Source organism: Bombina bombina, chromosome 7, assembly GCF_027579735.1.
Source record: "Bombina bombina isolate aBomBom1 chromosome 7, aBomBom1.pri, whole genome shotgun sequence".
Classification (NCBI taxonomy): domain Eukaryota; kingdom Metazoa; phylum Chordata; class Amphibia; order Anura; family Bombinatoridae; genus Bombina; species Bombina bombina.
In genome coordinates, this window is record NC_069505.1 from 160,948,859 (window position 1) to 160,970,063 (window position 21,205).

The following is a 21,205-nucleotide window of genomic DNA, read 5'->3' on the forward strand; positions in this document are numbered from 1 at the left end:
CTGGCACACACGCTGGCAGGCAACTTCAATTAGATTACACAAGCAGACTGATGTTTCACAGTCAAAAAAGTTTTTTTTTTTTAATTTATACTACTATTACACCAGATATGAGTGGTGCCACTAGGCAAGTGGGCACAGTATACGCTGTGAGCCTGGCACACACGCTGGCAGGCAGGCAGGCAACTGCAATTAGATTACACTAGCAGACTAATGTTTCACAGTCAAAAAAGTTTTTTTTTTTTTTTAAATTTACACTACTGTTACACCAGATATGAGTGGTGGCACTTGGCAAGTGGGCCTGGCACACACGCTGGCAGGCAGGCAACTGCAATTAGATTACACAAGCAGACTGATGTTTCACAGTCAATAAAGTTTTTTTTTTTAAATTTTCACTACTGTTACACCAGATATGAGTGGTGGCACTGGGCAAGTGGGCCTGGCACACACGCTGGCAGGCAGGAAACTGCAATTAGATTACACAAGCAGACTGATGTTTCACAGTCAAAAAAGTTTTTTTTTTTAAATTTACACTACTGTTACACCAGATATGAGTGGTGGCACTGGGCAAGTGGGCACAGTATACGCTGTGAGCCTGGCACACACCCTGGCAGGCAGGCAGGCAACTGCAATTAGATTACACTAGCAGACTGATGTTTCACAGTCAAAAAAGTTTTTTTTTTTTTTAAATTTACACTACTGTTACACCAGATATGAGTGGTGGCACTGGGCAAGTGGGCACAGTATATGCTGTGAGCCTGGCACACACGCTGGCAGGCAGACAACTGCAATTAGATTACACTAGCAGACTGATGTTTCACAGTCAAAAAAGTTTTTTTTTTTTAATTTACACTACTGTTACACCAGATTTGAGTGGTGGCATTGGGCAAGTGGGCCTGGCACACACGCTGGCAGGCAGGCAACTGCAATTAGATTACACAAGCAGACTGATGTTTCACAGTCAAAAAAGTTTTTTTTTTTTTAAATTTACACTACTGTTACACCAGATATGAGTGGTGGCACTGGGCAAGTGGGCCTGGCACACACGCTGGCAGGCAGGCAACTGCAATTAGATTACACAAGCAGACTGATGTTTCACAGTCAAAAAAGTTTTTTTTTTTTAAATTTACACTACTGTTACACCAGATATGAGTGGTGGCACTGGGCAAGTGGGCACAGTATATGCTGTGAGCCTGGCACACACGCTGGCAGGCAGGCAACTGCAATTAGATTACACTAGCAGACTGATGTTTCACAGTAAAAAAAGTTTTTTGTTTTTTTTTAATTTACACTACTGTTACACCAGATATGAGTGGTGGCACTGGGCAAGTGGGCCTGGCACACACGCTGGCAGGCAGGCAGGCAACTGCAATTATATTACACAAGCAGACTGATGTTTCACAGTCAAAAAAAGTTGTTGTTTTTTTAAATTTACACTACTGTTACACCAGATGTGAGTGGTGGCACTGGGCAAATGGGCACAGTATACGCTGTGAGCCTGGCACACACGCTGGCAGGCAGGCAACTGCAATTAGATTACACTAGCAGACTGATGTTTCACAGTCAAAAAAGTTACACCAGATATGAGTGGTGCACTGGGCAAGTGGCTTGGCAGGCAGGCAGGCAGGCAACTGCAATTAGATTACACAGGGAAAAAAAACAGACTGATGTTCTAGCCCTAAAAAGGGCTTTTTGGGGTGCTGTCTTTACAGCAGAGATCAGATGAGTCCTTCAGGACTGTAGTGGACACTGAATACACTAGCCTAGCTATCAATTTCCCTATTAATCAGCAGCAGCTACACTGTCCCTCCTCTCCCTAAGAATGCAGCTTCCGAATGAATCTAAAATGGATGCTGTCCAGGAAGTAGGAGGGTCTGGGAGGGAGGGTCTGCTGCTGATTGGCTGGAATGTGCCTGCTGACTGTGAGGTACAGGGTCAAAGTATTACTCAATGATGACGAATAGGGGGCGGATCGAACATCGCATATGTTCGCCCGCCGCGGCGAACGCGAACATGCTATGTTCGCCGGGAACTATTCGCCGGTGAACTATTCGCGACATCACTACCGGTGAGTACCCCTCAAAAAAAATCCCTGTGTATATATATATATATATATATATATATATATATATATACGGTATATATATTCATTCATACATGCATACATATATACACACACTTTTCTATATATATTATTAAGGTTTCTATAAATATATCTTCTTTGGTTGGCTCAACATTTTACACTTATTCAAACTCAGTACATTTTACAGTGACGCATAAAAATATAATGCTTGTAACAAAAATAGATCAATTTAGGATGGTCTGGTGCAACGAGAGAGCACATGAAGTTTTTGACAGAAAGAGCAAGGAACTTGAAGTAATAGGAAATGATTTGAAATTAGATCTTTCTGATTTTACTGAGCTTATGAGTTATTTTAAAATCTCCAAGGCACGCCTATGCAGAGTGTGTATTTGTCTTTGTGTCTCAGTGCTATGAAGCTTCACCTCTCGAAAAAAAAAACTGACGTCAGTGAACTAATTGGATCTTCTTGTGCGTAGGTACCCTGACATGCCCACTGCTGCTGATGTTGTGAATGCCTTAGATCAACAAGCGCTTGCGTCCATCCTGAAAACATACGGGGAAGAGAAATACGGCAAGAAAATAGCTTCAGCTATCGTTCAAGCACGTAGCATATACCCCATCACCAGAACTCAGCAGCTAGCTAGCATTGTGGCAGGTACCCTCATTAATTCTGAACTGTGTCTGAAAAAGAGAAAAAAAAACATATTAATCCCTGTGGTCCCTTAGGGATCTATTTATCCTGTAAATCATGCAGGATTTAAGCCTTGTTGTCCTTCCCTGATCTCACTTATTTATATTATTATTTTTATTGTTGTCATTAATTTTACCTGATTAGTTTATTAATATATCCCACATAAAATGTATTATTTTGTATTTTTACTAAGAGACAGATTCTTTTTTCTGATCATTACAGACATGTGCATCCATATATCACTTATGTTGTCATGATATTCATTAATCTGTATTTTATTATTTAAAAAAAGAAACGAGCATCACCAAACTGGATAAAATTCTGCATTATGACTCATTAGAATGTTCATATTTTTTAATTGTTGCTACTAGAACGGTGTTAGTCTAATACTTATGCAAAGTGGCGAAATCGTGGGACATATGTAGTTAATTCAAACATAAATGATGTCCTAACTAACAGGTAAAGGGTAATGTGATACTTTTGTCATCTGGAATAATGCTGTGTGTTTTCTGTATTATTCATTTCCTACAAACGTTTATTAGTATGAGGCTGTGTTTGCATTGTAGTGTCAAAGGTTGCAGTTTGTGCAGATATATTTTTTTTCACGTCTGGAAATTAATATGCTGTATTTACAATCTGTCATCTCTGCCTTACATAGAGATAATGGTTGGCTACTGACAATAAATAAAGCGTATAAATGGCACTACACATCATGTGTTTAACCCTTCCTTTGACATCAGCTGAAGAACTACACTAAAGAAAAATTAAAGCCATTTTTTTCTGTGCATAGTATATATCAGTAGATATGCGCTGCATCACAAAGATCTGCACACAGGATGATTCTTTTTTAGAATCTGAACTGTACTTTTAATATTTTCATTGTTTTGCTGTTTTGCAAAAGTCCAAAGAAATACTGCTTCAAATGCCTATTGAATATCTTATCTGCTTTTGCTGTGGCTAGTTAGGAAAATAATAAAATGAGCTCCCTCACTAATCAAGCAATGACCATGTAGCATGTTGTAGGGTGAAGTCAGAGGCGTAACTAGAAACCACAGGGCCCAGGTGCAAGAATCTAAGAAGGGCCTCCCCCACCCCAAAAAAAGTGAATTTGATATATATCTTTTTATATATATAATTAAAACAAAGAAAAAAATGTGAATCAGATTACATGTATGCAAAAGGAGGTACCCTGTGCCCACAGTCTGTGAGATGGTCTGACCCCCTATTACTGTAGATAGTGACACTGTTTAACCCACCAGTACTGTATATAGTGAGTCAGTGACAAAGTCTGTAATCTGCCGGTGAGATGGCTGGCCTGACCCTACCCGCCCCAGTACTTTATAAAGTGACCACAGTAGTCTGTGACATGGTCCAGCCCCCCCGTACTGTATATAGTGGTACTGTATAGACTGACACTGTTTACCCCCCGCCCCCCCCCCATGCTGTAGTAACAAGGTCTGTAATTTGCTGGTTCCACAAACATACACACAAACAGTCACATACATGCATAAATACACACACAGTCACATACATGCATAAATACACACACAGTCACATACATACATAAACACACACACACACATACATGCATAAATACACACACAGGCCTCTAGTTATCAAGCCGTCAACCGCAAATACGCTGGAGTTCTGCAGCGTATTTGTGGCGAGGCTGATTTACTGTAGTTATCAAGCCCTACAGCCCGGCAAAAGTAGAATTTAGTGACTTAACATACGATCCGCCGGACTCAGTCCGACACAGATCGATGGTTACGTCACTACAGATGTTCCGAACGCAAGTTCGGCACAATCTGACTACTTTTGGAAGTTATCAAAGAACAACCAGGTACGCTCGCCACTATTCCGGGCCAGCGTACCTGGTTTTCAATCCGCCGCCCTGGAGGCGGTGGATCCCATAGGAATCAATGGGAGTCTGACAGCAGCGAGAGCTCATGTTCGCTGCTGCCTGATACCCCATTGATTTCTATGGGAAGTGTCTGCACCTAACACCCTAACATGTACCCCGAGTCTAAACACCCCTAAAATGCCCCCCCCTACACCGCCGCCACCTACTTTATACTTATTAACCCCTAAACCACCGCTCCCGGACCCCGCCGCAACTATAATAAATATATGAACCCCTAAACCGCCGCTCCTGGACCCCGCCACCACCTACATTATACCTATTAACCCCTAATCTGCCGCCCCCTATACCGCCGCCACCTACATTAAGTTATTAACCCCTATCCTGCCGATCCCGGAACCCGCCGCAAATAAATTAATTGTTTAACCCCTAAACCGCTGCACCCGGAGCCCTCCGCCACCTACATTACATTTATTAACCCCTATCCTGCCCCCCCTACACCGCCGCCACCTACAGTACATTGATTAACCCCTAATCTACCCCCTACCCTGCCGCCAATATATTAAATGAATTAACCCCAAAACCTAAGTCTAACCCTAACCCTAACACCCCCCTAACTTAAATATTATTTAAATTAATCTAAATAAATATTCCTATAATTAAATAAATTAATCCTATTTAAAACTAAATACTTACCTATAAAATAAACCCTAAGATAGCTACAATATAATTAATAATTACATTATAGCTATTTTAGGGTTTATTTTTATTTTACAGGCAATTTTCTATTTATTTTAACTAGGTACAATAGCTATTAAATAGTTAATAACTATTTAATAGCTACCTAGTTAAAATAACTACAAATTTACCTGTAAAATAAATCCTAACCTAAGTTACAAATACACCTAATACTACACTATCAATAAATTAATTAAATCAATTAACTACAATGATCTAAATTAAAATACAATTAAATAAACTAAACTATATTACAAAAAACCCACTAAATTACAAAAAATAAAAAAATATTACAAGAAGTTTAATCTAATTACACCTAATCTAAGCCCCCTAATAAAATAAAAAAGCCCCCCAAAAGAATAAAATTCCCTATCCTAAACTAAATTACAAAGTAATCAGCTCTTTTATCAGCCCTTAAAAGGGCTTTTTGTGGGGCATTGCCCCAAAGTAATCAGCTCTTTTACCTGTAAAAAAAAGAAATACAATACCCTCCCCCCAACAATACAACCCACCACCCACACACCCCTACTCTAAAACCCACCTGATCCCCCCTTAAATAAACCTAACACTACCCCCTTGAAGATCTCCCTACCTTGAGCCGTCTTCACCCAGCCGGGCCAAACTCTTCATCCGATCCGGGCACAAGTGGTCCTCCAGCCGGGCAGAAGTCTTCATCCGATTGGGGCAGAAGAGGTCCTCCATCCAGCAGAAGTCTTCATCCAAGCGGCATCTTCTATCTTCATCCTTCCGGCGATGAGCGGCTTCATCTTGAAGAACTCCGGCGCGGAGCCTCCTTCCAGCATGACGGACTAACGACGAATGACGGTTTCTTTAAATGACGTCATCCAAGATGGCGTCCCTCGAATTCCGATTGGCTGATAGGATTCTATCAGCCAATCGGAATTAAGGTAGGAAAAATCCTATTGGCTGATCCGATCAGCCAATAGAATGCAACGTCGATTCTATTGGTTTAGGTTTAGGGGTTAATATATTTATTATAGTTGCAGCAGGGTCCTGGATCGGCGGTTTAGGGGGTAATAAGTTTATTTAGGTGTGGCGGGCTCTGGGAGCGGCGGTTTAGGGGGTATAACTCTATAGTATAGTGTGGGTGCTTAGTGACAGGCTAGCAAGAAAGCTGCGAAGAAGCCGATGAGCAGCGAGATCGATGACTGTCAGTTAACAACAGTCCGCTGCTCATCGCTCCGTACTTGGTGCGCTGCTTCTTGACAGCTTTTTTGATAACTTTGGCGAACGTATTCAGGTCCGTGGTGGCGATGTTAGGCGAGCGTATTGGGACCGGCGAATGCAGGTAAATACGGAGCTTCATAACTAGAGGCCGCAGTCACATACATACATAAACACACACACACACATACATACATAAACACACACACACACATAAACATCAATGGGTAAAACAGAAACACTAACCCCTGTAGTCAGAGACACTAGTGAGGCATCATGTCACACTCACATAATATCAGTGCAGGCAGTGGCAGGTCAACATTTTTTATTGTTAAAAAAAAATAAAAAAATTTGAAGCTGGGCCCTCACCCTTGGGGGCACAGTCGCAATTGCGACATCTGCACCCCCTGTAGTTTAGTCCCTGGGTGAAGTGCTGATTATAACCTCTATGGGGGAGTTGAAAAAACGTAGTTTTCTGAGATAACTTACATAAAAAATGTGCAAAATGGATGATGGAAAAACATTTATTTTTTATTACGCATGCTTGGAGGGACATTAAAGTGAAGGTCAATTTTGATGAATTAGTTGCCGTTTTTTAATAATCCTATTAAAAACATCGGCACTTTAATTCATCAAAATTTACATTTCACTCGGTTTCTTCAAAAACTTACCATTTAATCCTTGCAGCTGCTCCAGCACTTCCTCTGCCCGTCGCAAGCCGTCTTCGTGGGTCCAAAATGATGAATCCAGATTCCTCCAATCACGGCGTTGCATCAGGCCAAGATTCCCCCGGGGGTGAAGCGGTGATTGGAGGAAGCCCATTTCGTCATTTCTGACGTCTGCAGAGGCTTCCGACGGCCGTGGGAATCGCTGGAGCGGCTGCCAGAATGAAAAGGTAAGTTTTTGAAGAAAAAGAGTGAAATCTCAATTTTAATGAATTAAAGTGCCCTTGTTTTTAATAGGATTACTAAAAACCGGGCACTAATTCATCAAAATTGACCTTCACTTTAAACACCTTGAGATTTTCAGTATACTTTCATTATTTATTCTGACCCCTTTTCATGTAATTTAGCTCTAAAGATTGTGGTTTTTCTAATGGCAGGTTAACCCTGCTACATATGTTTACCCAAATTGGTTTCAGCAGATATCAACTGTAAAAGAGTGTATTTTACATTAACATAATAAACCTGGTTAGACTTCTCTGTAGACTCAAGGCTCAAAGAAGGCAAGAGTTGGATGGAGTTTGGCTGTTAAAAAACAGCTGCAGCAAACAAGATAATTTGTTTTACAAATGTTTGGACTTTGCTGATATGTCATTCCTGTGTGTTGGTCTTCGGATCTGCACGTGTTGGGTTAGTGGATATAAGCCGTCTAATTTGCACGTCAGTTTTTTGTGTGCTTTAGGTACTTCTGTTATTTAGGTACTTCTGTAAGTTTTTCCTCTGCAATGTGCACATCCTTTTTTTTGCACGCATTGGGCACTTTTTCCCGAGACTTTGGTCTTCAGGGGTCTGCACATGTTGGATTTTGGTCTGTTTTTTCTTTATTTACTATCTGGTTTTGCTCGTGCTACCTATCTGATAGCATGATATACAGCCGTTATATGTGGAGTTTGTCTCCTACAGTTTGTTTTGCATTAGCACATCTCCCCTAGTAAGCTTTTGAGTTACTTTTGGAGGGGGTAGGTTTTCCCTTTTCTCAAGGTTTTTTTTTGTGGGGATTTACCTATTGTTGGGCCCTCTAAACAGCTCCTGCTGCACATTTATGTAATGCATGCATTAATGTGTTAATGCATTCAAACCAATCTAATGCTGCTCTTGCTTCTAAGGGTCTTATTTCTCCTCCTGTTTGTTCTTTACATGGATGTTCAACTGACTTTTCACATGATATAAAGGACTGAAATATTGGCAGTTATGTTTCTTTCAAGTAAGCATAAAAGGTTTGTTTTAAATTTGCCTTCTGCTAGTTTTAAAGCTCATGAAGCTGATGCTACTGTTAATGTTTCTGATGAGTCTTCAGAAAGAGAGGTTTTCTCTGACGATCAGGAGTCTTCCTCTGATCATGAACCAGAATCATTATCTTTTTTGTTTTCAAGTTGAACATATTTGTTTTCTTTTAAAGGAGGTTTTGCTTACTTTAGAGGTTAAGATCCTAAGGTAACTGAGGATAAATCATCTAATCATTTAGTTGTTATCTTTAAGGTTTTGGTTAAAAGCCCTGAGGTTTTTTCTGTCCCTGATGCTATCTCTGAGATAGTTTCTAGGGAACAGTCTAAGACAGGTAATATGTTTAATCCTTCTGCAAGGTTTAAGAAATATTGTACCCTGCCTGCTTCAAATGTTGATCTTTGGGAGACTATTCCTAAGGTAGATGGGGTCATTTATATTCTGGATAAGTGCACTACAACTTCTCTGGAAGATAGTACTTTTTTAAGGACCCTTTAGATAGGAAGTTGGAATCCTTTCATAAAAGGGCTTTTTTACTAGCAGGTTACGTGTTTAGGCCAGCTATTTCTATTGCTGATTTTGCTGCTGCTGCTTCTTCTTCCTTTTGTTTAAATAGTCTGAACAGTTTTCAGCTAGTGAATATTTATGTACCTTTTGGGGTTGCTTAAATGTGCTAACTCATTTATTTGTGATGCTGTATTTGGCATTATTAAGATTAGTGGCAAGTGTATACTGTACCTTTGGCAGTTCTTTCCAGAAGAACTGTATGGTTAAAATCATGGTCTGCTTATATTGTGTCTAAATCTAGACTTTTATGTCTTTCTATTCAAGAAAAAAAAAAGTTGTTCAGCTCTGATTGGGATTTTATTATTTCTACTATAATTGGAGGTAAAGGAGCTTTTCTTCTAATAATTTTCATCCCTTTCGTCAGAAGAGGGAACAAAAATCTGATTCCTCTTCTCATAAATAAAGCAATGTGTGTAAGTCTCAGCACTTAAAGGGTCATTCAAATGTATAAGTAATGCCCTAGGAGGCCGTCTAGTTAAGTGTGTTGCAACACTGTGTACAGTCCCATCCACAATAGCCTGTCAGTTCTCGGCCCTTGGCCACAATATGGTACAGATAGAAATGTGGTGATGGCATTAAAGTCTTCCCGAGTGGTTTAGATGTTGCTTGAAAAATGTCCCTGCCGTTCTGGTCGGTCCACAGGAGTTGCTCGTTCCAGGCAGTTAATTTGCAAAGATGTGCAAGTGCTCCAACCGTGCTGATTCCTATGTCGCTGCTCCTTTTATCATCCTTCGGTGAATCCTGATGATGTCCCTGCAGCTTGCGTAGTCCTCACCAGGTATAAGAATGAACAGCCTCCTGGGGTCTAATCAATGACCTGTTCACCTGTGCTCACCTTCCCCAAGGCATAACATGATATCAAGAAAAAGAAATACAGGAGCACCAGGCAGGTCCTTGTTTAAAATGTAAAGTTTATTTGGCGATGTATAGCTTCATAAAAATTGTTCAGAACAGGAGCACTAAAATCAGGTAAGGAGTAAAGTGCAGATCCTGCTAATGCGTTTCGGTATTATCCGTAATCATAGCTAAATGATAATGCTTAACCTGTTCCCTTTTAAAATTCCCACCTTGTTCTAATAGGTTAGTTAAAAACAAGACTCCTATTCCAATGGGTTAATGTTTTCCTTTACAATTTACTATTCCACTTGTTGCCATTGAAGGAGTATCTTATCTTGTTTAAGTCTTTATTAACTCTTGAAATGAAAAATTGTTGTTGCCTCTATAATTGGTATATATATTTCTTTCATGTAAGTGGCAAGAGTCCATGAGCTAGTGATTTATGGGATATACATTCCTACCAGGAGGGGGCAAAGTTTCCCAAACCTCAAAATGCCTATAAATACACCTCCGACCTCACTCATACCTTAGTTTTACAAACGTTGCATTCGTTGGAGGATGATGAAGCAAGTCGTGCTTGATTTCTTCTGTGAAAGGCGCTTCTAAGCATTTTGAAGTCCAATTCCTCTCAAAGTACAGTGTTTGTCAGAGGGATGTGAAGGGAGTATTTCCTGATGATACTATGTTTTCACCTATGGGAAATCTATTCTAAGGCTCTCTGTAAATTCAGTCTTGTGGATTCATCTTTATTAACTCTTGAAATGAAAAATTGCTGTTGCCTCTATAATTGGTATATATATTTATTTCATGTAAGTTGCAAGAGTCCATGAGCTAGTGACTTATGGGATATACATTCCTACCAGGAGGGGGCAAAGTTTCCCAAACCTCAAAATGCCTATAAATACACCTCCGACCTCACTCATACCTTAGTTTTACAAATGTTGCATTCGTTGGAGGATGGTGAAGCAAGTCGTGCTTGATTTCTTCTGTGAAAGGCGCTTCTAAGCATTTTGAAGTCCAATTCCTCTCAAAGTACAGTGTTTGTCAGAGGGATGTGAATGGAGTATTGCCTGATGATACTATGTTTTCACCTATGGGAAATCTATTCTAAGGCTCTCTGTAAATTCAGTCTTGTGGATTCATCTGCCACCTCCCTTTACAGATTGACGTTATACTCCTCTACCATTACCTCTGCTGTTATGTTTCAGTACTGGTTTGGCTGTCTGCTATATGTGGATGGGTGTCTTCAGGTAAGTATATATAAGGCACTCTCAGCTATGTTTGGCACTTTATATTTTAAAGTTTTTTTTTTAAAATATTTTTTTATTGAGGGAATTTACATTTACAAATACACAAACACAGTTTGCCCCAACAGGGACAGGATACATAGCATATAATAAGACAGGTATTGTGGACATATACAAATGCAAAAAGAAAGATTTAGAGATAAATCTCTTATCAAAATTCACATAGTGTTCTCAAGTTGAAATATACATCAAATGGATAAAAGTTGGAGAGCAAACTCAAAATCGCCCTCTTTTCCCTCAAAGATAGCTGAAGCCACTTTTGGACCTCTATGAATTAAATGTACTACTCAGAGGGCTTTTAGGAAGCACAGCCCCAATCAAGGCCACGCTGATAGACTCCTTCCTATGACAACTAGGACCCTAGAAAGGTCAGAGAGACTGAGAATAATATTGAAGGAGATGATAGAATCAAGTATAATAACATTAAATATTCCAATATCTAACAACGTGTCAGAGAAACGAACTGCAGGGACTGCGTCTCATATAAGCCTAAATACTAATATATAAAGGAGTGTAGTTGCTCACAAGAATACAAATAGGATAAGAACATTGAGACTAAAAAAAAAACTAGAAGTTGCAGGCTCAAAAAGGGTTATAATTTTGTAAAAAATAGGAAGCTGACTGGGCTACAAAACTCTGTAATCACCTGGGGGCGATTAAGTACTTATAACACCGTGGTGGGCAGCTAGCGGAAATGTTACTAAATAAATTTAGTTAAAATAGATGATCCCCCCACGGGTATCCACATATACTAAATTTGCAGGTCAAAAAAAGCCGGTACCTCTGATAACTTACAGTAGAGCACCTCTGTAACGGCTGTATCAACTGGATGCACCCCCAGGGCTTCACCCTACGAAATGAGTGGAAAACACATATATTGGACGTCCCAGAATCTCTGAGCCTTAGACAACATACCAATAATTGTAAGAGATACATTGGATAGATAAGTGAGGTTACAGATATAATAAACTTATAATGATAAACAGTCTGTAGATACTAAACATAGAATGACATTCATATTAAATATTTACAGTAGTAGCATTCAAAGAGCCATTTTTACACTTATATAGGTACAATCTCTAACAGAGGTACAATCTCTAACAGAGGCTCTACGAACAGGGCAGAGACTGCATGACTCTGCCAGAAAGGAGCATAGAGGATAAATTATTTATCCCTTTACTACACAATTGGGAGAGGGAGTGGGGGAAACAAGGGGAGGGGGAAAAGGGAAGAGAGGGAAGAGGGGGGGGAAGGAGAGGGAAGGAGGGGGAGAGGGGGGGAGGAGGGGGAGGAAGGGGGACAGGGGGGGAAAGGGGGAGAGGGGGGGAGGAGGGGGAAATGGGGGGTTGGGGCAGATCCAAGACAGGTAATGAAGTCCCATTCTTTGAATAGACCATGTTGCCCAAGTTATATCTGAAAGTAATCACTCTCTTCCCCAACAACACACATTATCAGGACGAGGCTGCAATGATATGAGGGGAATAGACTGTTCATGATCTATAAATAGAAATAGAGTTAGGAAAGGTCAAAGGGCAGACAATGGTAATTTTGCAAGTACGAGAGACATAAGTTATATATTTAGATCCAAAGGTAGCCAAATAATCAAGAGGATAGAGAATCTCACATCTCCTTCTAACTAACATATATTAATATTGCTGAGGCCACAAAACAGAATGTTCACAAGGCTGAGTCTGTAAATTCAGACCTTACGGTCGTCATGTAGAATTGTAGGTACAGGGCAAAGACCTCCTGCTGAACATGGCGGCCGCTGCAGAAATGACAGCCTCAGTAGGAACACTCAGCCCACACCGGTCTTCACACAATGTTGTCCCACCGAATCAACAGAGAGATCCAAAGTTCTCCAGCATAATATGTCCACCAGATGCAGCCCCAGACAGTTATTCATGGTAAAGTCGGATTGACTCCTATGGTGCAGTCTCCTGAAGTGACCTGTCTATAGCGGCACAATAGTAGGAGCTCCCGCACTCCCCCCGGGGCATTTGGATTAAGAGAGCTATCCTGTACCGGGCCACAGGTAATCCACAAGCCTCCGATTCTGCGATGTGCACCGAGATAGCCGGGGGTTGACCGTTATCCTCCTGGACATCGCTGTACTGTGCGTACAAAGCTGCATGGGATGCCACCTCCGGGTCCTCAGTAGTAACTTCTGCGTGGGTATCCGCCATAACAGATAGGAGGCAGTCAAATCTTCGGCACATCCTGCCATCAAAATCCTCAAGCCAATTTTGCAATGTCGCAAGCAGTCCCTCCATGTTCCCATAGGCCCTACACTCCAGCAGCCACCGCCACGCAAAGCCAGCTCAGGTCTCTCTTACTGTCGTCTTGCTGTGTAAGACATAGGACACGTTTCTCTCCTGAGGGCCCTGAGCTCGGCTAGGCCTCAATCTGTCGCTTCTCTCCGGTGCATTAAACCCTCTTACAAGATGCCAGATAGTTTCTCAGCTATTGCAGGGCTCATTTAAAGTATGTACATCTCCTTTGATGTGGGTTAAGCGTTATAATTCAGGTATAATATATATTATTAGCTGGAGCTCCAGCACTATACGTGTGCTCAAGTGGAATGCTGGCTCCGCCCCCCCTATTTTAAAGTTTTTAGTATGTATTGCATATATTTGCTATAAGTCAGGTCTATGTTTATTTCCCTTTGCAGTCTAACAGTTTCAGCATGGAAATTATGTTTATGGGAGGAATTTAGACATTTTTTCTTACCTGGGGTTCCAGCTTGTTGTAACTTCAAATTTTATTTTCAAATTTTCACAGGGAAATTAGGCTCGCAATGACGCAAAATGCTTCTATTTATTGTGTCATTCTTGGCGCAAATATTTTTTGGCGTGGAAATTGCGTTCACGTCATCTCTTGCTTCTTTGTTGACCCAATTTTTTTTGGTGCCAAGTCGTGCCTGTTATGACGCAAGTCGTGTCATTCCTGTTAACTTTGGCGCCAAAAGTTTTTTTCTCTGCATTTGCGTCATCTGTGTTTGCGTCATCCTTGGCACAAAAAATGTGCTATATTAAGTCTCTCTCCCTCTTTTGTTCTCTGCTCTCATTTGTTTCATAGAGGGGCTAAGTTGCTTGCTTTTGATTATTACCTTAATTTTATCATAAGCATTTTTTCCCATTCCTAAAACTGCTATTTTGAGGAAATTGGATATTTTGTTTAAATGTTATTTTTTTCTTTTTTGTTACTTTTGCAAGATGCCTATTACTATAGGAACTAAGCTGCCTGAATACAATTCTACCAAAACTAAGTGTGTATGTTGTAAATTAGCTGAACTTTCTTCTTTAGCTCAAATATGTGGCATTTGTTATGAAAAATTATTGCATGCTGATAATGTTTCTATAAGTACAAATACATCTACTATTAAACCTTCACAGTCTAATGTACATGATATTCCTGTAGATATAAAAGATTATATTGCTGCAGCCATAGAGAAGGCTATGACTGCTATTCCGCCTTCAAATAAACGTAAAAGGTCTCTCCTAACTTCTCATAAATCTGATGAAGTTTGTATTGATCAACAGCATACTGAAGTATCTTCTACTGATGAGGATTTCTCTGGCTCAGAGGATCCTACTTCAGAGATTGAAATTGATAAATCAACTTTTCTTTTTAAGATTGAATATATTCACTTTTTTTTAAAGGAAGTATTGTTTACTTTGGGTATTGAGGAATCTAGTCCTCTTGATAACAAGAATAGCAAACATTTGAATTCTGCTTTTAAGACTTCTGAGGTTACTCCTGAAATTTTTCCTATTCCAGATGCTATATCTAATATGATTACTAAGGAATAGTCTATGTCTGGTACCTCTTTTAATCCTTCTTCTAGGTTTAAAAAATTGTATCATTTACCTGTGTCCAATTTAGAGATTTGGGAAAAAGTTCCTAAGGTGGATGGCGCTATTTCTACTCTTGCTAAACATACTACTATTCCTATGGAAGATAGTACTTCTTTTAAGGATCCCTTACATAGGAAGATTGAATCTTATCTTAGGAAGGGATATTTACATACTCGCTATATTCTTAGGCCTGCTATTGTTATGGCTGATGTTGCTGCTGCTTCAACTTTTTGGTTGGACAGTCTATCACAGCAGTTATCAGATCCTGAATTGTCTAGTTTGTTTACTTCAACATTCTAATCATTTAATTTGTGATGCTATATTTGATATTATTAAGATTGATATCAAATCTATGTATTTAGCTATTCTATCTAGAAGACCTTTATGGCTTAAATCTTGGAATGCTGATATGGTGTCTAAATCTAGATTACTATCTCTATCTTTCCAGGGTAATAATTTATTTGGTTCTCAATTGGATTCTATGATCTCCACTATCACTGGGGATAAGGGAGTTTTTCTGCCCCAAGATAAGAAATCTAAGGGTAAATTCAAAGCTCCCAATCGTTTTTGTTCCTTTCACAGAATAAAGAACAAAAAAACACTCCTTCCCCTAAGGCCTCTGGTTCCAATTGGAGACCATCTGCGAATTGGAATAAATTCAAGCCTTATAAGAAACAAAATCCAGCCCCTAAGACTGAATGAAGGTGCGGCCCTCAAACCAGTTAAATTGGTGGGGGGCAGATTTAAATTATTTTCAGAGATTTGGGTAGATTCTGTCCAATATCAGTGGAATTAGGATATTGTTTCTCAGGGGTATCGAATAGGTTTCAGAATAAGACCCCCTATGGGAAGATTATTTATTTCCCATGTTCCAACAAACCCTGTGAAGGCGCAGGCTTTTCTGAAGTGTGTTTCAGACCTAGAGCTTTCAGGGGTGATTGTTCCAGTTCCTCTACAGGAACAGGGTTTGGGTTTTTATTCAAATCAGTTCATTGTCCCAAAGAAGGAAGATTCATTCACACCAATTCTGGATCTGAAAACTTTAAATCATTTTGTAAGAGTCCTAACTTTCAAGATGGTGATTATAAGGACTATTCTGCCTTTTATTCAGCAAGGTTATTTAATGTCCACAATAGACTTACAGGACTTATCTTCATATTCCAATTCATATAGACCACTATCGATTTCTGAGATTCTCTTTTCTAGACAAACATTACCAATTTGTCGCTCTTCCGTTTGGCATAGTGACAGCTCTGAGAATCTTTTCAAAGGTTCTCGGTGCCCTATCTGTATTCAGAGAGCAGGGTATTGCAGTGTTTCCTTATTTGGACAATATCTTGGTACTTGCTCAATCTTTTCATTTAGCAGAATCTCACATCAAAGAACTTGTGTGGTTTCTTCAAAGACATGGTTGGAGGATTAATTTACAAAAGAGTTTCTTGATTCCTCAGACAAGGGTCACCTTTTAGGTTTCCAGATAGATTTAGTGTCCATGACTCTTTCTCTAACAGACAAAAGACAAATTAAGTTGGTTTTAGCTTGTCTAACACTCTAACGCTTCAGTCTCTATCATTCCCTTCAGTGGCTATGTGCATAGAAGTTTTATGTCTCATAAGTGCAGCATCGGACGTTATCCCCTTTGCTCATTTTCATATGAGACCTCTACAACTTTGCATGTTGCACCAATGGTGCAGGGATTATACTCAGATATCACAGTTGATATACTTAAATCCCAACATTCAACACTCTCTGACTTGGACGCTTCAGTCTCTATCATTCCCTTCAGTGGCTATGTGCATAGAAGTTTTATGTCTCATAAATGCAGCATCGGACGTTATCCCCTTTGCTCATTTTCATATGAGACCTCTACAACTTTGCATGTTCCACCAATGGTGCAGGGATTATACTCAGATATCACAGTTGATATACTTAAATCCCAACATTCAACACTCTCTGACTTTGTAGTTAAACCATCACCTTATTGTTCAAGGGGCCTCATTTGTTCGTCCTACCTGGACTTTGATCACAACAGATGCAAGTCTTTCAGGTTGGGGAGCTGTCTTGGGGTCTCTGACAGCACAAGGGGTTTGGGAACCTCAGGAGGCGAGGTTACCAATCAATATTTTAGAACTCTCTGCTATTTTCAGAGCTCTTCAGGCCTGGCCTCTATTGAATAGAGAACTTTAGATTCAATTTCAAAAAGACAATGTCACTACAGTGTTAATTATCAAGGGGGGACTCACAGTCCTTCAGCAATGAAATAAGTATCTCTGATACTTTCTTGGGCGGAATCCAACTCTTGTCAAATTTATGCGATTCATATCCCAGGAGTAGACAATTGGGAAACGGATTATCTCAGCTGTCAGACTTTACATCCGGGAGAGGGGTCTCTCCATCCAGATGTGTTTTTCCAATTGGTATAGATGTGGGGTCCTCCAGAAATAGATCTGATGGCCTTGCGTCTGAACAAGAAGCTTCCAAGATACCTTCCAAGGTCCAAGGATCCTCAGACGGAGATGGTGGATGATCTAGCACTTCCTTGGTTTTACCAACCTGTTTACATTTTTCCTTCTTCTAAGGGTGATCTCCAAGATCATAATGGAATGATCTTATGTGTTTCTGATAGCACCAGCTTGGCCTCTAAAGTTTTAGTATGCAGACCTTGTCAGGATGTCCAGTTGCCAGCCTTGGCCATTTCCTTTAAGGCCAGTCTCAAGGGCTGTTTTTCCATCAGGATCTCAAATCTCTAAATTTGAAGGCATGGAAATTGAACGTTTAGTGCTTAGTCATAGAGGTTTCTCTGACTCAGTTATTAGCACCATGATACAGGCTCGTAAGTCTGTTTCAAGGAAAAATTATTATCAGGTTTGGAAAACCTATATTTCATGGTGTTCAGTTCATGATTATTCTTGGCATTCTTTAAGAATTCTTGGGATTTTACAGTTTCTTCAGGGTGGTTTGGATAAGGGTTTGTCTGCAAATACTTTTAAAGGACAAATTTCTGCTCTTTCGGTCTTATTTCATAGAAAGATTGCTAAGCTTCCTTATATTCACTGTTTTGTTCAGGCTTAGATTTGTATCAAACCTGTTATTAAATCTATTTCTCCTCCTTGGAGTCTCAATTTGGTTTTGAGGATTTTACAGGCATTAAATTAATTTCTTGGAAAGTGTTATTTCTTTTGGCTATGTCTTCTGCTAGAAGAGTTTCTGAATTGTCTGCTCTCTCTGGTGAGTCTCCTTATCTGATTTTCCATCAGGATAAAGCTGTTTTGCGGACTTCATTTACATTTTTGCCTAAGGTTGTGATTTCTAACAATATCAATAGGGAAATTGTTGTTCCTTCTTTGTGTCCTAATCCTAAGAATTCTCTTGAAAGGTCTTTACATTCTTTGGATATGGTAAGAGCTTTGAAATATTATGTTGAGGCTACTAAAGATTTTATGAAAAAGTTTCCCATTAGCAAACACATAATAAAGGATTCCCACTCTTTAAGATTCAGTTTTAATTTTGATAGAATAAATGCCTCACTTAGAGCAAACCTAGATATAAATATAAATGTCTTAAATAGGGTGCATACTATCAAGATTCAAACTGAAAGGAGGTGTTTTATCTTTGGAATGTATTGCAGTAATTAATGATTCAGTACTCATAAAATGTGATATACAGATAAAAGTCCTGTAGTTGGGCACAACTTACAGTCCCATTCAGTGATCCCTTTAAGACTATTTTTGTGAGCAGCCCTGCAGTGAAACAGTTAATAAAGGAACCACACCTTGCCGTCTACTTAGTGTAGTGTTTGCTAATTGCTCTAATTAACTGTTTCACTGCTAGGTCGCTCACAAAACTGGCCTTAAAAGGGAACACTGGTCCCAATGTATATATACCAATTATAGAGGCAACAGCAATTTTTCATTTCAAGAGTTAATAAAGACTTAAACAAGATAAGACACTCCTCCAATAGTTACAAGTGGATACTAAATTGTATAGGAACACATTAACCAATTGGAATAGAAGTCTTGTTTTTAACTAACCTATCAGAACAAGGTGGGAATTTTAGAAGGGAACAGGTTAAGCAATATCCTTTAGCTATGATTATGGCTAATGCCGAAACGCATTAGCAGGATCTGCACTTTACTTCTTACCTGATTTTAGTGTTCATGTTTTGAACAATTTTTATGAAGCTGTATATCACCAAATAAACTTTACATTTTAAACAAGGACCTGCCTGGTGCACCTGTATTTCTTTTTATTGATATCATGTCCTCCTCTCATAAGCAAGCTCTGGAAGCAAAGATCTAATTGTAAGAGGACTAAACAATTAAAAAAATCTACCCCTGTTTACAAGTCTACATGAAGGTACAGCCCCCAATCCAGGGGCTCTGGTAGCGGGCAGGCTGTGCCTTTTTCAGGACGCTTGAATCCAGTCTATTTCAAGTCCCTGGGTTCTAAATATAGTATCTCAGGGTTATCGGATAGGTTTCAGAATAAGGCCTTTCAGAGGATCGTAAACATTTTTTTCAGTGTTCTAAAAAATCCGTTGAAGGATTAAGCCTTTTTTATCAATCAGTTCTGGATCAAGAAACTATGGGACTGATTGTTCCTGTCCCATTGTTGGAACAAGGGATGGGTTTTTATTCAAATCTCGTCATTGTTCCACAGATGTAGGAAACTTTCAGACCAGTTTTTGATCTGAAGTCTCTTAAAAAATTTGTCAGATTTCCTACTTTAAAAATAGAGGCTATTCAGACTTGTCTGCCTTTTGTTCAGAAAGGTCAGTTTATGTCCACAATAGAATTAAAGGATGCTTATCTTTATTTTCCCATTCACAAGGAACACTATCAGTTTCTCAGGCTTGCATTTCTGGACAGGCATTTTCAGTTTGTTGCTCTACCATTTGGTCTGGCTACAGCTCTGAGAATTTCTACAAATGTTCTAGTTACCCTTCTGTTGGTGATTAGAACTCAGGTTGTTGCTGTATTTCCTTAACTAGACGATATCTTGGTTCAAGTTCCATGTTTACATTTAGCAGAATTTCACACCAACAGACTGTTGTTGTTTCTTCAACAGCATTGTTGGAAGATGGAGAGTTCTTTGGTACAAGGGTTACTTTTCTTGGGGTAAGAATATATTCAGTTTCCATGAGTATATCTTTAACAGATCTGGGAAGGCTGAAACTGGTTTCAGCTTGTCAAAACCTTCAGTCTCTTTCTTTTCCCTCAGTCACTCTTTGCATGGAGGTATTAAGGTCTCATGGTTGCTGCATTGGATTCTATTCCATTTGCTCTGTTTCACATGAGGCCTCTTCAGCTTTGTATGCTCTATCAGTGGTGCAGGGATCATTCCCTGCTGTCTCAGAAGATCTTTCTAGATCACAGAACAGGTCAGTCTCTGTCTTGGTGGCTTGATCATCAGCATATTATGCAGGGGGCTTCTTTTGCTCGTCGTCCTACTTGGACTGTGATCACTACAGATGCAAGTCTTTCAGGTTGGGGAGCTGTCTGGGGGTCTCTGAGAGAAAATTGGGTTTGGGCTCCTCAGGAGGCGAGGTTGTTAATAAATATTCTCGAACTTTGTGCTATATTCAGAGCTCTTTAGTGTTGGCCTCAGTAGAAAAGGGAGTTCCATCTTTGTTTCTAATAAGACAATGTCACAGCAGTGGCTTATATCAATCATCAGGGGAGAACCCACAGTTGTCTAGCCATGAGGGAAGTGTCCTAAATTCTCTAATTGGCAAAAGCCGATTGTTGTCTAATTTCTGCTTTTCATATTCCAGGATTGAACAACTGGGAACAGATTTTCTCAGTCATCAGTCTCTGCATCTAGGGCAATGGTCTCTCCATCAGGATGTTTTTCTTCAGACTGTGGATCTTTTTAGTCTACCAGAGATAGATCTGATGACCTCTTTGTTTAAACAACAAACTTCCCGGGTACTTTGTGAGGTACAGAGATCCTCAGGCAGAGTTTGTGGATGCTCTAGTAGCTCCTTGGTCCTTTTAGCTTGCCTATGTTTTTCCTCCTCTGGTCCTTCCAGAGTAATTTCCAAGATCAGGCAAGAGGAATCATCAGTAGTTCTGATTATTTCAGCTTGGCATCGCAGGGTTTGGTATGCAGATCTAGTTCAGATGTCCAGTTGCCC

At 39.8% G+C, this 21,205-nt stretch overlaps 1 protein-coding gene across 1 annotated transcript in view; it reads left to right on the forward strand.

Moving 5' to 3' along the window:
* Nucleotides 1-21,205, forward strand: part of METTL15 (methyltransferase like 15) — a 595,857-nt gene that overhangs the window by 505,280 nt on the left and 69,372 nt on the right. The window contains exon 5 of the mRNA XM_053720395.1: nucleotides 2,557-2,735. Within this exon, the coding sequence (XP_053576370.1) occupies nucleotides 2,557-2,735 (179 nt within the window). The remainder of the gene's footprint in view (nucleotides 1-2,556; nucleotides 2,736-21,205) is intronic.